The following is a 16275-nucleotide window of genomic DNA, read 5'->3' as shown; positions in this document are numbered from 1 at the left end:
CTTCCACCAAACTGACCCTAAGTGTAAGTGCATGAAGTGTCTATGTTTAGGTTTTAAATCAAGAAGTAACAGTTTTAACAATAAATTTGGTAAAGAACCTAGCCATTCTTACCTGCATTTCTGTAAACTTAGCTCTGTGTCACTTTTGATATGTAATGGGCAATATCAACTGCATCATCGGAATGAAACTGATACTGATAAGTTAGGAAGAATAAAATATTTCTTCCAAAGCAGCCCCACAAAGTTCCACCCAGATATTTTCCTTTTCAGTTTATGGCTCTCAGGCTGGTACAAACCATCTGTTTCTAAGATTCCAAATTTGATTTAATTATTTCCTCTTTCAAGATCTCCCACTGAATTCACAACTATGTGCAGAATTCTGTAAGAGATCTCTGCAGTATACATAAATAAAACTACACTACCCCTTACATAAGAGATGCCCTGTTGTGAAATTAAATCCTTTTCTTTAAATAAATTTGATTGTTTCTTAATTAAAAAATAATTTAGCTAGGGATTTTGGGGATTAATTACTCTAAAGGTTTTTAAGCCCCTATTTTGTTTTTCTACAAAGACATACCCATATTCATTTCAATAAAATGATCATAGAGCTTCTTTCAGATTGTTCCACAACTTTGAATAAGGGGATCTTCAAGAAAGGGAGTAAAATCCTTGGCAAGCAAAAGCAAAGGTGGTAGAAACTACTACAGACACACTCTTTTCTGCCACACTGAGCCCTCTTAATTATTGCTACAGGCTTCCAGATGAACAGAAGAAATTGAATACACATATATACATATACATGTTCATTCAGGCTTTAGTCAGAGCATTAACAAAAATCAGACCTGGTAATATGGTTGTGTAATAGCAAAATTCACATGTAAAGAGAAATACCTACAATTTGTCCAGGCCATATTCACAAGAGTGAATGTCAACCTGATGTCAGCGTGAACTGAGCAGTTGGCTCTGCTAAAATCAGAATATTAGCAAGGATAATTGTAAACGTTAAGAAAAAAATATCAGCAAAGACAAGCAAATCTATGTAAACTTTACTGATTTTAATGTAGATGAGGTAGTAGCATTTGAATGACTGATCAATGACTTAAAGCTCGATTGGGCTCATCAAATTTCTGAGAAATGACAAATTAAATGTAAAAGTCCACTATTGAATTAGATTTTATTTTATTAACAACCACAGCTATCCAGAAACATCAAAAATGGGTACATCTAAAGGCACTAGTCAGCTTACTCCTTAAATGAAAAAAAGGATTTAATAACTACCCATAAATACAGCTCTAATCTATGTTCCCATTGAAAATTAAGGACAGAAATAGTGCTTCAGATGATATTCTGAAATCAGATTCCATGAATTTAACGTCAACAAACACCAACACAGAAACATAGAATAATTTAGGATGGAGGGGTTCTTTGGAGGTCATCTAGTCCCACCTCCTGAACAAAGTGGGGTTTACTTCAAAGTCAGAGCAGAGTTGCTCAGGGCTGTGTCCTGCTGAGTTCTGAAAATCTCCAGGGAGGGAAATTCTGCCATTTCTCCAAGCAACCTGTTCCAAAGCTAAACTACTGTCAAGGTGAAAAAATTTTCATTATGTCAATGAAACTTCCCTTATTATGGCTTGTGACTATTGACTCTTATCTTTCACTTTGCAACCTCTGAGAAAAACCTGTCTCCATCATTGCTATAATTCCCTTAAAGGTTTAAAAACTGCTGTTAGGTCCCTCCTTGACATCTCCATCTCCAGGCTAAATAAAACCAGTTCCTTTAACTTCTCACAACTCACAGCACCCTCCCCACCTTACCTACTTCTTTTGTGGACTTGCTCTGTTCCATACACATCTACTTTGTACTGGAGAAACTAAACATATATTCCAGATGTGTCCTTACTAGGGTCAAGCAGAAGTGAGTGACCACTCTCCTCAGTCACCTTGCTGCTCACTTACTAATTCAGCCCAGATCATCTTTAGCTTTCGTTGCCATGAGGGCACATGCCTGACATTCAATTTGCTGTCCAGGATTTTTCTACCGAGCTGCTAGCTATCTGTTCTGTCCCCAGCCTCTGCTAGGGCTGTTCCAGAGCAGGCCTTTGCATTTGTCTTTGTTCAACTGTATGAAATTTGCTAAACATAACATAAAATCATTTATGGTTATCATTTGAATACTCACAGGTGTGATAATGCTGAGAGATCATTAAAAGCTCCTTCAGGAACAACAGAAATGTCATTGCCATGCAAAGACCTTAACAAGAAAAAAAAAATGTATAAATCTCAGCAAATTAATTTCAGAAATTACAGCTTTTGTAAACAGTTTGCATCTTTTCATATTTTTCAAGTTCCTCTGTGTTTCCAGCCTTGTTTACTTAAGCTTTAATCAGCAGCCTACTTATCACTTGATTTTTTTCATCTTATATTTTCATTTGATATGTTTTATTTATTTATTTATTTATTTTAATTCAAAGGTGTCTGCAAAGTACTTACTGGACTTAGGTATGGCTGAAGACATATTTCTGGCTTTTTTTAGCAGTTCCCTGAAATTCCTGCTAATTTGGTTCATGCATTTTTTATCTTCCATCAATGCACAGAAAATACAGGTATCGACTGTTCATGAATATAATTACTAAGGTTGATAGAAAAAGTTTTTTACAAGGTTTTATATAAGGTTTTAATAAGGTTTTTACTATTTTAATATATATATTTTTTTACTATTATAGTTAAATAGTAAGATAGTTTTTACTATTTTAATAGTAAAAACCTTATTAAGTATCAATATTGTCTGCTGTAGCAAACCTGCACAGAAACGTATGTCCTGTTATTTAAATTCATTCATTTACATGTATATCTAGCACATACAGAATCATTGTTAAGACGTGATCCACATCTACATCAAAAAAATGAGTTTATGTAAACACACTTAATGCCATTCTTGAGACATTTGAGACATTTAATCCACCTAAGCTATTCAATGAAGCTACTCAAATGAAGACAAAAATTACAGACTCAACTGGGGACTTTTGAGACAGAATTTCTGCAGTTTTTTTTTTTTTTTTTAATGAATGTGTAAACTAGAATGACCATTATTTAATTTTCCTTTGCTCCATTTTGCTGCTTCTCCCACTGCCCTTTCAAGTATGCTCTTTCTAGTGCTAAAGTGGAATGTTTTCTTGGAATCAAAACATTTTTTATTGGTTTTGAATAGTTGATCCTGATGGAAATATTAAATGAAACAATAAAGACAGATATTGTTGGAATAAATATCTTCAAAATACAGCTGCAAAAATACTTATATATATGAAAATTCGTGTATGACATTTTTGTTAGACTATAATTCTTATAACAGGCAAGAATACAACTCAAAAAAGAGATACAGTCATGATTAAAAAGCAGAAAAATAAAGTGTAGGGTTTTGTGTATACATGTTGTCCAGGGTCGTATTATATATCGTGCAGCTCTTTAATAGTATACTTTCCCAGAATGAAATCACTAAGGAGTTTCAAGACTAATTAATTATCACTTCTCAAATACTTGAGAGATTTTTAAATCCAGTAATTTCATACAGATTTGTTATCTGTTATATGCAAATAAAAATTCTGGAAAATAACAATGGTTTAAAAATAATACTTACAACAACCTAAGTGATTTCAACCCATCAAAAGTCCGTGCAGGGATACATCTCAGGCGATTGTAACTAAGAATTCTGAAAATATACAAAATCCTGTCAGCAGGTAAATCAGGCATTCAGTAAACAGAATGCAGAATAAGGCCATAACAGCTTTTGCGCACATAGGTCGTTAGGAAACAAGTTATTTTACAGCCTCCACAACAAGCAAGCTTTAATATTAACAAAATGCCCTTTCTTTCCAAGAAAACAAGACAAAACAAAACAAAAAACAAACAAACAACTGTAATGCTTCCAAAGTGTCATTGTTACATGTTTAAACTTACAAGGTGAGCAGCTGAGTCATGTTGCTGAAGCTCTGATTAGAAAGAGTGCTGATTCTGTTGTTACTTAAATCTCTATAAAAAATAAATTCAGAAATTCAGACCTTAAAATGACTGCCCATGTCCTGAAACACTGGAAGTTAAACTGGCAGACACATTACTTTTATTAGTAGAAGTAGTATCATAATTGGTATCAATATTTAAAGCAGCAAACATTTTTATTTTCACATGCCATATACAAGCCCAGCAAGTGTTTAGCTTGATCAATGAAAAGCATTTTCATTTCAACACAGATGAAAGAGCAGCGTGATGCATTCTTTTACAACAGCAATGTCCATCATGCTACTGAGTTAATAATGCAATCCTACATGAACCCAAGTATAGAAATAAAAGTGATGTTTTAAAGTTGAAATCATTTTAGTCATATCCTTAATGACACCTGAGTAAGTATCATATAGTAATCTCCTTAACAATTACAGGCTGAACACATCAAAGCCCAGAGCTATTATTATAAAGAACACTATCTAAGATTTATAGCCTTAACATCTTGTTGTTCAATATTCTAATGAATAAAATCTCAAGTGTGAGTATGATGGAAGCTGGAGTGGTATGCTGGCAGCTTCAAAGATGGTAGCTTCAAAGAAGATTTGAAAAAGCTGTACTAAATTTAAATAATGTCTGTTCTTTCTTTATTCTCATATTGTGCTTTAGTTTTCATTTTATGCTGGCTATTTCACTGCTGTTTACTGTATTTTGTGGTGAAATGTAATTCTAAATCTGTTTAAGCATTTGTTTCTGAGGGGACCTTGGTATTTTAACTTTGAGTACTGTTGAATAGCAGTGCAGTATACATATTTCTCCACTTGAAACTTCATGAAAGCATGTAAGACAATTGACTCATAATAATAAACATACTAAACCACGTATAACAGTGCAATCTATTCATATGAGAAAGAAGTTAGAAAAAAATTTTCCATGTTAGTCTGGAACTCAGAAGACTCATATGTGATTCCAAGTTCAGCCACAGAACTATGCATAGTGTTTTGGTTTTCAAAACACAGCTGAGGAACATTCTTAAATTCCAAACAGCAGTACGAAGATACATTCAGAAGAGATGACAATAATGTACCCCCACAAGTCTGGTATTAAGAGACTGTTAATACTCACCTTCTTTGTATTTTGTTTACTGTTCAGTTTATCAATTATTGTACTACGGCTGTCTGCTAAATAGTTTATGTGTATTTTCTGATTAAGAGGTAAAATTATCCAATTTCTGACTATGTTTGTCAAAAATAGAAAAGGAGTAGGTACAATCTCTGTGATGGAAGCCATGACAGTATTATTCTAATTAATTTAATATCCAGTCACATTACCAGTCTCCACTGACATTATTACTGCATGCAGTCCAATCTATGTTTGTTTCTTGTATGTACCAAGATTCCAAAGTTTATATTTTATGTGCTTCAAGTCAGATCTTGCATAATTTCCCTGAATAACTCTGTGAGTTATTCAGGGAAAACACTATGCACTGTATACGTTTGAGAATATTGCAGGTTTCTCTCTCTCTCTCTCTCTCTCTCTCTCTCTCTTTCTTTCTTTCTCTTTCTCTGTCTTTCTCTTTCTTTCTTTCTTTCTTTCTTTCTATTTTTTTCTCTCTTTCTCTTTCTCTCTTTCTCTTTCTCTCCCTCTCTCTCTTTCTTTCTTTCTCTTTCTCTGTTTCTCTTTCTTTTTTATTTCTGATGCTATTGGCAAAATATGAAAAGTTTTGGAAGCATCTCTTTTTTAAATTTGTGACCATGACCACTTTTGCATAGCACAAGGTAAATAAAGGAAATCAAGTCCTTGTTTTTGAATGCCAAACTATTTTCAATTTTAGCATCAAAGCTCAAAAAACAGTCAAAAAGAAATTTAAGGGATTTTCTTATTCCCTACTTTTGTTACTTGTTTTCTGATTATACTGAAACCACAAGTGATTTCAGAATGTTATGCAGTTCAACCTCAGCTGGTGCAAATTTTATGGTGCTAACAAAGGAATTACAGACATTTACATTGACAGTCTTCCTGTTTCTCCCTCTTTGCTATTCTAGGGTACGGAAATCATATTCAAATCTTTCATGAAGTGGATGAAATAAATTTTGGAGCAGGTTGTGATTTGCCTCAAATCACAGAGTGCATCAGTAATAGTAAGGAGCTCTAAATGAGCTCTCCAGTCATTAAACCATATATTATTGGAGAAACAGAAAGGGGTTATATTCAAGTGTCACAACCATAGCAAGTGCTATTCCTGTATAAATACCACTGAATCTTTCTTTTATAAGTAAAATAATTTCAGTGCCTTTATGAAGCTGCATAACAGAATACTGTATTACCTTAACACATTTTGTAAGATATTACATCTCTTTTCAGGTTAACTACTTACTCTGTGGTGTAATGACTGGAATGAAATAGCCCAGCTTATAAAATGTGACCAAGTATGTCATATGTAGGATGTGATCCCATCATAAAATATGTTTGGGCATAATATATTTCATGTTTTTTCTTACAACTAAAAACATATGATGAAGTAGGGGATTTTTTGTTTTTGTTTCCATAGCAGTAGAAAAGGATGACATAAAACTATAAAACTACTTACATAAGTGTTAAATGCTTGTAGTTGGAAAGCTCTTTTGGAACAAGGGTAAACTGATTTCCATCCAAATAACTAAAATAGAAAAATAAAATAAAGAGTTGTTTTTTTCTTTTTTTTTTTTTTTCCTCATTACAACAGTAGCATCTCCATGCAGTAATTTAATTTTAAAATCAAACAGTACAGAAAGTTTAGTATGAATATTCCCATTTTGTAAGAACCCTTGAGTAAAAATACTGTTTTTTAGAGACACAACTGAGGATCTGTAGCCTAAGATGCAAATACTCTTCTATCAGATATTATGATGTAATAATATCAACAGCTAACCCTTACATAGTCATTTTTGTTATTCTTAAAAGCTTTGCAAACTGAGTTCTTTATTTGCTCTATTTTATACACACCTATTGGTGAAAGGAAAAGCAAAAATTTGACATATATGACTTGTATTAAGTGTGGATTTTGAGCTATTGCAAGCAGGAACACAACCTTAAATTTAAGACGTAGTCCTTTAATGTAGAAAGAGCATGGGGCTGGTATCAGCTCTGAATATGAGCAAATTCGTTTGTCATGCCTGTAATTCAGGTCATCTTCCATAATTTTTCCCTGTGTCTCCCATGGTGTGTCAGAAATGATATATCACAAGCCTGTTCCTCTGCAGTATGTTATGGACTAAAGACAGCAATCAATTACCCTTCACTAGAAAAGTTTGATTTTTTTTCTTCCTCTTTGTAGGTTTACAGAGCCTGTATTACATTACTTGCTCATATTCCATGCTCATAACTCTCAATAACAAACTTGCTCATCCTTAGAGTTAGTTAACAGGTGCAGAGCCATCAAACCTGAATTACAGGAAAAGGAAGGTTAACAGGTCATGCCTAAAAAGCTTTCCAGTGTGCAGCCAGAAATTACAAAGTGAAAGTGGAGGAGCTCTTCGTGTAACCAGGGCAAGTAGTTTAGAGATTCTAGGAACTGCTGAATGCACCAATTCTTTGATACAGGGCACACAGTGAGGGGAACAAACATAAAAGGCTGTTAGTTTCTCAAAAGGGTTAAACTTGCCAATGGTGGCATTAAGGTGGTATTGCTTGTGTCTCCTGGAACCCAAGTTGAAAACTATGCCCTCATTATCTCTATACAAAGAAGATACTTTAGCAATCCAAATGATTGCAACACACTTGAGTTAATAGCAGTCTTGGCTACAGACATTCTTAGATGAATTTTGAGCTTAATGCTTTTAAGTATGCTGTAACATCTCTGGAAACTTTTACTTAACTAAATGGATGGGTCCAAACACAGTTAATGGATTGCCAGGCCAAAAAATAATAACCTACATCTAATCAACCTCCTTGCCCTCTCCTCCCGGACCCTGACTTCTTTCTGGATGCTTGCCAAATCCAAAATGTCTGCTTATGTTAATGGATTTACATAAATGGTGGTGAATGAACCACAGACATAATTATTAAAATATAAAAACCAAAACAAAACCCACAACATTTAAACTTTTCCAAGAAATGAGCATTCGGAGGAAATTATTCTATCAGACAGATAAATTAGGATATATTGCTTTAGCTTCATTAGAACTGAAGTACTACAAGCATCCACTTGGCTGATAAAAACTCCTGCTTGTTCAAATGAAGCAACTATTAAGATATTTTACAAAATACATGAAGGGTACATCTTGGAAGGGTTATGCATGCTAATGAACAAGAATAATCAATCAGTATGCAACTCCTAACAGGAACCACCTTCATTATCCTTTTGAAAAATATGCTAAATTGCATGCTTAGACACTAATTAAAGCATACAAAATTGTACACAAATGAGTTTTCGGTCACAGTCAGGGTTCCACTTGCACTTCCAAAAGTATCTCTCTTCAGCCGCTTAATTTTACATTGCATTGATACCCTTACATTGTCAAATTGTGTTTACTATGCCAGACTATATTTAATTAAGTCATCTTCTATTAGAAAAAAAGAAAAAAAAAAAGTTACAGGCTTATATAGCTGTATGCTAATTTGAACTCTTAGTAATTTCTCTTAATTTATGATCAATTCTTTTTGGATGCTTTTAAGCACCAAATTACTAGTGGACATTTCAGAATCTTATATATAACAACAAGTACTAAAAAAATAAAACTGTTATAGTGATTTAAAAGACAGTTATGATGTCTTCTGAAGAAAGCACCATGTTAACCAGTCATTATGAAGGATTAATAATTTAATACTAAACAATTGCAATTTGTATCTCAGGATGATAATATGACCAAAATTTTTTTCTTGTCAATAATTTCCAACTATTTCTTTCAGTTTTGCAACCATTTTTTCAAAGTAGATAATGAAACCAATTTTTTAGGTTTATACTTTCCCCTTGATAATGCATAAAAATTGACTCATTTAGTTTGGTGAGTATCTATTCAGTCATTATCTTCAAACAATACATGAGGTAACAAACTTGTTTTTATATCAGCTTTACTGTCTATCTGCATATCCAAATTATATATATGCATAAAACACGCCATTTCATGCAAATAAACACACCAAATTATATATTTGCATAAAATGTACCATTTTTCTCATATAAAAACTAATCTTGAGTAATGAAATATTCCAGATTACATGACTTCCTATATGAAAAATCTCACTTTATGTCTATTAAAACCAGTCTTTATAGAATATCACAAATTTCCATTTATTATGAAAATATACAAACACTTTAATGCACTGCTGTCTTTTTTGCTTTTGAATTGCAGTTGAACTTCTTCATTCTTTCCCATTAAAATAATGACTACAGAATAATCGAATTCATTTTTGCCTATAATTGAATGCATTTTAATATAATTACTATATTCAGTGACATGACAGTTCATAGTTGGGGTTATAAATTCTGAAAGTGATTATGATTTTACATACACAGGTTTGTAAAGCTTTGCAGCAACAGAGGGTTCTTTAAGTGTTTTGAGACTTAGAGAGCATTGCTAATTCAAACATAACCTCAGAGTTCTCAAGATTCTTTGCAAGTCTTTACCTCTACAAAGCATTATACTAATAAATTTCAACTGAACAAAGGAAGCCAATTCTTCACTTCTCCCCTCATTGATGAATCTGACACTATATATCTGACATTGATTTTTATAAAAGGGAAAAATGTGCCACTTACAGTTCAGTTACATCTTTTGGGATGCCTTTAGGCAAAGCTTTTAGGCCTTTGTTGCTGCAGCGAACTACTGTGTCTAGACAAGTACATTCTGCAGGACAGCGGGACAGTGGAGAACAGCTATTGTCATCATTTCCTGGTTAATAAAAACAAACAGATGCTAAGCTTGCCATGCAAATGACATTTCAGGATTAGCAATAATGTCCCACATGTAATTCCCATAAGTAAAAATGAGATTTTTGCATTATGATATCTCTAAGGATAGAAAATATTCTCATCTCTATAAACCATTGTTCCAATAATTTACATTTTAAGTAACGTTTTATTTAGTATGATTTGGTTTTACTAGATAAAAATGTTACTATTTGGAAAAAAGATCATTAAAGAAAAAACATAAATTAAAATGAAATATAATAAAGCAAAATATATGCTGATTTTCAAAATTAGCAAATAATTTAAAATAAACAGAGTCCCTTTACAGTAAAGTTGCAGCCTTGCATATTGACAAACTAATCATTTAAGAAATTAAAGTGCGTGTGAGAGAGATGCAAGACAGAAGCTGTTATTTCTTTAATCGGAAAGGGGAATTCTGACATTCTGGAAGTCACAAACTGAGCAAAATTGCATGTATTTGATCAAGTAGCCTGAAAGAGTGTTTGATTCAAGCATCAACATTTGAAAATATTCTCATTTCAACTACAACATTTGATCAATTTATGTAATCTTTGTATTATCTCTAAGTTATAATTACAGTACAGAACATAGGCAAGAAAAACTTTTCAAAAGATATATACAGCAGTCATGTGCTTGCTAATCATCCAAAAATGGGTGAAGGTTTTTAATCTGACATAGAAACAACAATGAAGTGATTTAAAGAATACCAGTTGTCACTCCAAAAAATATTGCTTTGAATTCTACAGGAATCATGAAACTATCCATACAAAAGCTGAAGTTATAAAATTTTAACTATTAAATTTCTTACCATCATCACATGTAAAGTCCTGAATTGCCACATCTTGGATAGGAATCTCTTTGAGGAAGTAAGGCTTTTGACAGCGAGGGTTTCCTGTCACAATGCGTTTCTTCCTTAGCCAATCTCCAAGCCACGCGAGATGGCAGTTGCAGTTGAAGGGATTGGCCAAGAGGTTTCTGAGAACAACATGAAAGTTCACTCCTGATGACAGATTTTTTTTCATTCTAAGCATGCTATTCCTATTTTCAAAAACCTGAGCTTAAATACAGTTCTTCAAACAATAGTATGTACAAACCATAAATGAAAGCTGTAATTTAGGCTCTGTGTAGTGAATCTTGATATAGCTCATTTAGAAATAATTTAAAACTGTCAAAGACTTGACTTGTTGTCAAGCCACTCTGTACTGATAATACAATAATTTCATATAGAGATGAAGTCTGATTACTTTACATTATTAGCTTTAACCTGACAACAGCTATTCCATTAATTTGTCATCTCAAGATTTCCATCTTTTATTTGCTCCAGAGAATAAGTTTTCTATCTAAAGTGACAGCTACGTTGATTACATGCCAGTTATAAAAATGAATTTACTTCTAGAAGTCTCAGTACTTTTGGCATCTTCTTACTTCAGCATAAACATATTGACAATTCCATTATTTATAAACATGCCATCCTTAATATGCACAAATTAGTCACTTGGTGCAAAGTGTCACTTTTTATGTAAAAAAGGGATAAAGTACTCTCCTGAATGACACTACCTACAGAAAGAGTTTCTTCAGTAAATTGACAGGCAGTTTCTCACCCCATTTTCCCTCCCTTAAATTGCACTGCATTTAAATAAAAAGGTACACTTTTTTTTGTTGTTGTTGTTGTTTAAACGAGACTGAAGCTTTATTATAAAACAGGTATGAATTAATATCTCTAGTAGTCCCACTGACTGAATTTAAAATAATGATCAGACAGCAGAGTGCAAAAGGAAAGACAACAAGGTGATTAGATCATCTGCAGTTGGTGTGAGGGGTACCCAAATGTGTCTTTCTCTGCTGGTTCAAATTAGTGGGCTTCTGTGAGCGTGGATAGCAGGACATTTTTCATGCTTGCTTAGGCACTTCCGTAAACCAGTCTAGAGCTGTGACAAAGGCCACCAGGAAAACATACTTTTCTTGATGGTCCAGAAACAACTTTTTCTGAAAAATCTGATTATGGAACTCATAATTTTCCCTTGACATCAGCTCCTACTATGAAACTATATGGTAAAATATTAGCACAAGTGCCCCAAAATGTTGATAAAGGTTTAAATTTGTGTTTGGTAAAAGATGAATGTGACTCACAACGTAGACAGTGAATGCAAGGTGTCAAAGGAGCCCGGTGCCACAGTGGTGATCTGGTTGTCGTACAGTGAGAGCAGGCGGACGGAGCTCAGGCCTGTGAAACTGTCATTCCCCACACAGCTCACACGGTTGCTCCTCAGCATCCTGAGAAAATAAGGCTCAGCATTTCTCAGCTTCAGGACAGTCAAAGCGCTCAATAATATTTTGCGTTATTACTGCTCTATTACTGAAATATAAACAACATGGGCTAGCTGACATTTCATCTGTGCACTTTGGCAACCAAAGAAGTTAGCATTAAAAAACTATACCTGCAAATGCTTCATTTGTACTAGGTATAAATGTGAAGGGATGGCCTCTGTGAGGAGAGGCCCAGGGCTGCCTCATAGCCAGCCCCAGACGCTGCTGCAATGGTCCCTGCATGCCAAAACCAAACCATTCAGGGGAATTTGTGGTGCCTCTTAACACATCAAATGAGTCTAGAGCACCTCTGAATTTAAGAAAGGGCAGCAAATGTAGGGGCAAAAAGGAGCAGCAAGGCCAGTGCAGGAGGAGAGAAGAGATCAAAAGTAGGGACCACCCTGAGCAGGAGGAGGGAGAGGAGCCGAGCAGCAGCTGGACAGGAGCCATAGCAAAAGGAGCAGCTCCCCACACAGGGGCTCAAGCCAAAGTGGTGGTCTGTGTAGGGGCTGGAGCTGAACAGCTGCCCAAGCAGAGGCCAAGAGGTGTGACTCGAGGGACTGCTACTGCTTGAGGAACCACAGTGACACCAAGGGAACTGAGTAGCGTGTTGGAGGGCACTGGAGAACACAAAGGTGAGTGGGTTTTGCAGAGGTAAGAGGTGATTTCCCCAACTGCTATTTTATTTTTTTCCAGTAACAGAATCAGTAATTGACAATAAAATTAAACTGACTAAAATTTTCCAAATCAGATACATGTAGCAGTCCCTACTTCCCACTTCATGTTCCTGAGCTTAAATGAGTCCAGAACTGCTATTTATATTGAGCAGAAAGCTAACCTCCCATGGTCCCTTCTGACCTGAATTTTCTTAGGATAAAAATAGAAAGCACTTCTACTATATTCTCAAGTCTTTCAAATGAATGAATTTAGGCTACCCAGATTCCTTCTTAGCATGACTCTACTACTTAATAAAAATTTCAGAACATTAAGCAAGAAACACCTATTTTAAACTCTCGTGCATCTGTTAGTAAACCACAGGAGCTTTAAAGCTTACTGTTTTTCTACCTGTCCTTCAATAAATGAGTATTTTTTTCCCACACTCCTGTCTAACTGCTTGATACAATTTTAGCAGCTTTAAACGAGAAGTTAGAAATGAGAGGTCTGATTTATTAAGAATGCCTGATGTCTTTGGACAAGTGAAGCCCCAAAGACCATCTTGGCTCTGGTCTGCTGATCAGAAGGACTGATTCCTGAAGAAGGCCAAGAAGCTGTGAATAGTATAAACATTTACTTTATTTTATTTTATTTTTATTATTTTGAATGGAAAGAGCTAAACTGCCTTCATGGAAAGAATGAAATGAGTTCAAGCTACAGTGCTTTTACTCCTCCCTTCACTGTTGAAATTACATTAAAATTAGTTGGAGAGAACCATTTCCCACATTTCAATATCCACCAGAATCATTTTTTCCTCTAGCAAAATATCCAATAATGGTTGAGCTGGATTGAATCAGAGTCCATTACATCAAGTGCATAATTTCCATGCAACATTCTGTTAGTTTCAAGCAGATGATCATTCCCATTTCCGTTTCTACAGTTGGATATTTACCTATTCTCAACTGCTTCCTCATTTAAGAAGACCCATAATCTTTGTAGCCTAATAACCACAATGAGAACTTCAGCTACGCCAAATCAATAATTAATAATTAACGAATGCTTATACTCTCTATTATAAGCTTTGTGTAAAATAGGGACAAAAAACAAGATATGCTTGAGTATAGCTAATTCAAAATCAAAGTTTTCAGGACAGATACATGTAGAGTATTACTTAAAAAAAATACCTGGCAGAAAGGAAGGCTAAGGACACTCAAACAATGACACTTACAGTGTTTTAAGACTTTCCAGTCCTTTGAACATTTTGTCTCGAACACTTTCCAAGCGATTGCTAGTGAGCAATAGTTCATTCACACCAGAGGCTCCATCAAATGCTCCTTCTTCGATATCTGTAATCTTGTTATTGCTCAGGTTTCTATTACACAGTAACAGAAGCAGAGAAAAGCTTGTCTGTTTGCTTTTACATACCTTAAATGGACTGTTAAATGATGCAGGATGCATAGATTACAAGATAATTGAGCTACTGAGTAAAAGCAACAAATATATTCAACTTCAAACAAGAAAAAGCAAAAGTCAATGCCTTGCTAAACTACAGAATTAAAGATTTTTAAAGCAAAATTTGGAAGTTGTTTGCAATTAGAGTACATGCTGCTGCCACACAAAAACATGTTTTCATAAATAATCTGAATCTTGTCAATGAATGTAGGTATATATATTTTGTCTCCAATCCTTGTAGCATTATTAGACAAATGAGTAACAAAGTGGTACTGTATGAGTACTAGCACAACTAACTACTCTGATTTCTTTATTTCATCTCAGTAGACATAAGAAAACAGGATAAACAGCAACATATGTAAATAAAATGTGTGAATGTAAACAGTAAATGAAATGTTAATCATTTCTGACATTAGTAAAAAAAAAAAAAAAAAAAAAAAAAAAAGAAGGGTTTATAAGCAAGAGTTCATTTATCTGCAATTTGCATGCAAAGCAGATCAAAAATGTGGGAAAATGTTCTATAACACTGCCAAAATATTTAGTGCTTGTGGGTTTTAGTTTAAATATGGAAATTACATCCTAAACGGAAAGTATGTGTACCATATATACCATAAGCATGCACACTCAACAACACACATTTTCTTAAAGATTTTTCATTGTATTCTTGCCTCCTTCTGCTGTTTTTTTTTTTTTCTTTCCAAGTAAATCTATTTAATTTCTTGTTGAGAACAGTTAAGAATGTATCTACACACTAAACAGTGTTATAATACACCAGTGATTTTTACAAAGCTCTTAAGAATGTTCTGAGAAAATCTAAAATACAGTGAAGCTAAAAACTTTTTACTTAATCGAAGTAATGATGTTGGGAAGAAAAACAAACAGTATTTGATGCACCTTTTAGAAGAGCATTTTAATTGTTATATCAAGAAACATTTATTAGAATAAAAAGTCATATGCTTGCCAATATGAACGGGTGTCATTATCTAAGACATAGAAAAGAAGGAGCTGTGAGTTTGTCTTCGTGCTGACTAGCTGTAATTTTATATACACCTTGCCTGTGATGAAGAATATGATCATCACTTTCATTTAGTTTCGCAGTGTTCAGTCTCCTGTAAGGTGCTGCACAAGACTGGAAGCAAGAAATACATTATTTCTCATCTCAACTGACTTGTGCACGTCAAACCCTTAGTTTCCTAAAACCTTACTTGTTCTTGACATAGCATGGATATTACTTCACCTACTTCACATTTTAAGGGTCATTTAAAGTGATATTTTAAGGATTAATGTTGCATAACTAATCAATGACGCAGTGCATATACGTGCTTTATTGCTGATGAACCATCAAATCAATTAAACATTTAGGCCTCAATTTTTCAGTGTCATTTGTGCAGAACGACCTTTGCACATATTTGAGCCTCCACAAGAAATATGAGCTCCATGCAAATACAGAATTCACTCATGGTATAGTCTCTGTAACATCGCCATCCCACTACTTTCCAGTCATGCTTAACCAGTCTCTGAATTGAAGAATGTTTTAACAATCGATAACTATATTAGGAAGTTATGGAACACTAATATTAAAAATGTTAACTTTGTTAATTTTCCCAATTTTGTTCTTCCTCAATTATACAACTCAAAGCTCTTGGGGGTTCCAGCAGACTGATTAATATTTTTTATTTTTTTTCTTTTGTCTTGAACACCTTCTCCTCAACTAAAAAGTAGCAGACAAACCAGCTTTAGATGACATGAAATGTCTATTAACCTAGCTTTATAGCTTGATACATAATTACTAGAAATATATTCTCTTTTATCTGTTTTTCTTAAATATGAAGAATAGATGTGTGTGTGTATTTGTATGCTACTTCAAGTATTTTATTTATTTCAAAGGCATGTTGTAGCTCTAAAAAGTGCTAATCTGAGATGCTTAAGGAACAAAGAAAACGAGGTATCTACTGTAC

General features: G+C 34.1%; 1 protein-coding gene across 6 annotated transcripts in view; it reads right to left on the bottom strand.

Annotated features, from left to right (window-relative positions):
* Positions 1-16275, bottom strand: part of SLIT2 (slit guidance ligand 2) — a 257772-nt gene that overhangs the window by 42861 nt on the left and 198636 nt on the right. For all 6 annotated transcript variants that reach the window (XM_084518845.1, XM_084518846.1, XM_084518849.1 and 3 more), the window contains 8 exons: positions 14094-14237; positions 12035-12178; positions 10713-10879; positions 9734-9866; positions 6584-6652; positions 3955-4026; positions 3635-3706; positions 2180-2251 (listed from right to left, as the gene is read on the bottom strand). In XM_084518845.1, coding sequence (XP_084374971.1) covers positions 2180-2251; positions 3635-3706; positions 3955-4026; positions 6584-6652; positions 9734-9866; positions 10713-10879; positions 12035-12178; positions 14094-14237 — 873 coding nt within the window. The remainder of the gene's footprint in view (positions 1-2179; positions 2252-3634; positions 3707-3954; positions 4027-6583; positions 6653-9733; positions 9867-10712; positions 10880-12034; positions 12179-14093; positions 14238-16275) is intronic.

The sequence above is a fragment of the Aythya ferina genome (assembly GCF_964211825.1).
Source record: "Aythya ferina genome assembly, chromosome: 4".
NCBI lineage: Eukaryota > Metazoa > Chordata > Aves > Anseriformes > Anatidae > Aythya > Aythya ferina.
This window is presented reverse-complemented; position numbering and strand designations above follow the sequence as displayed.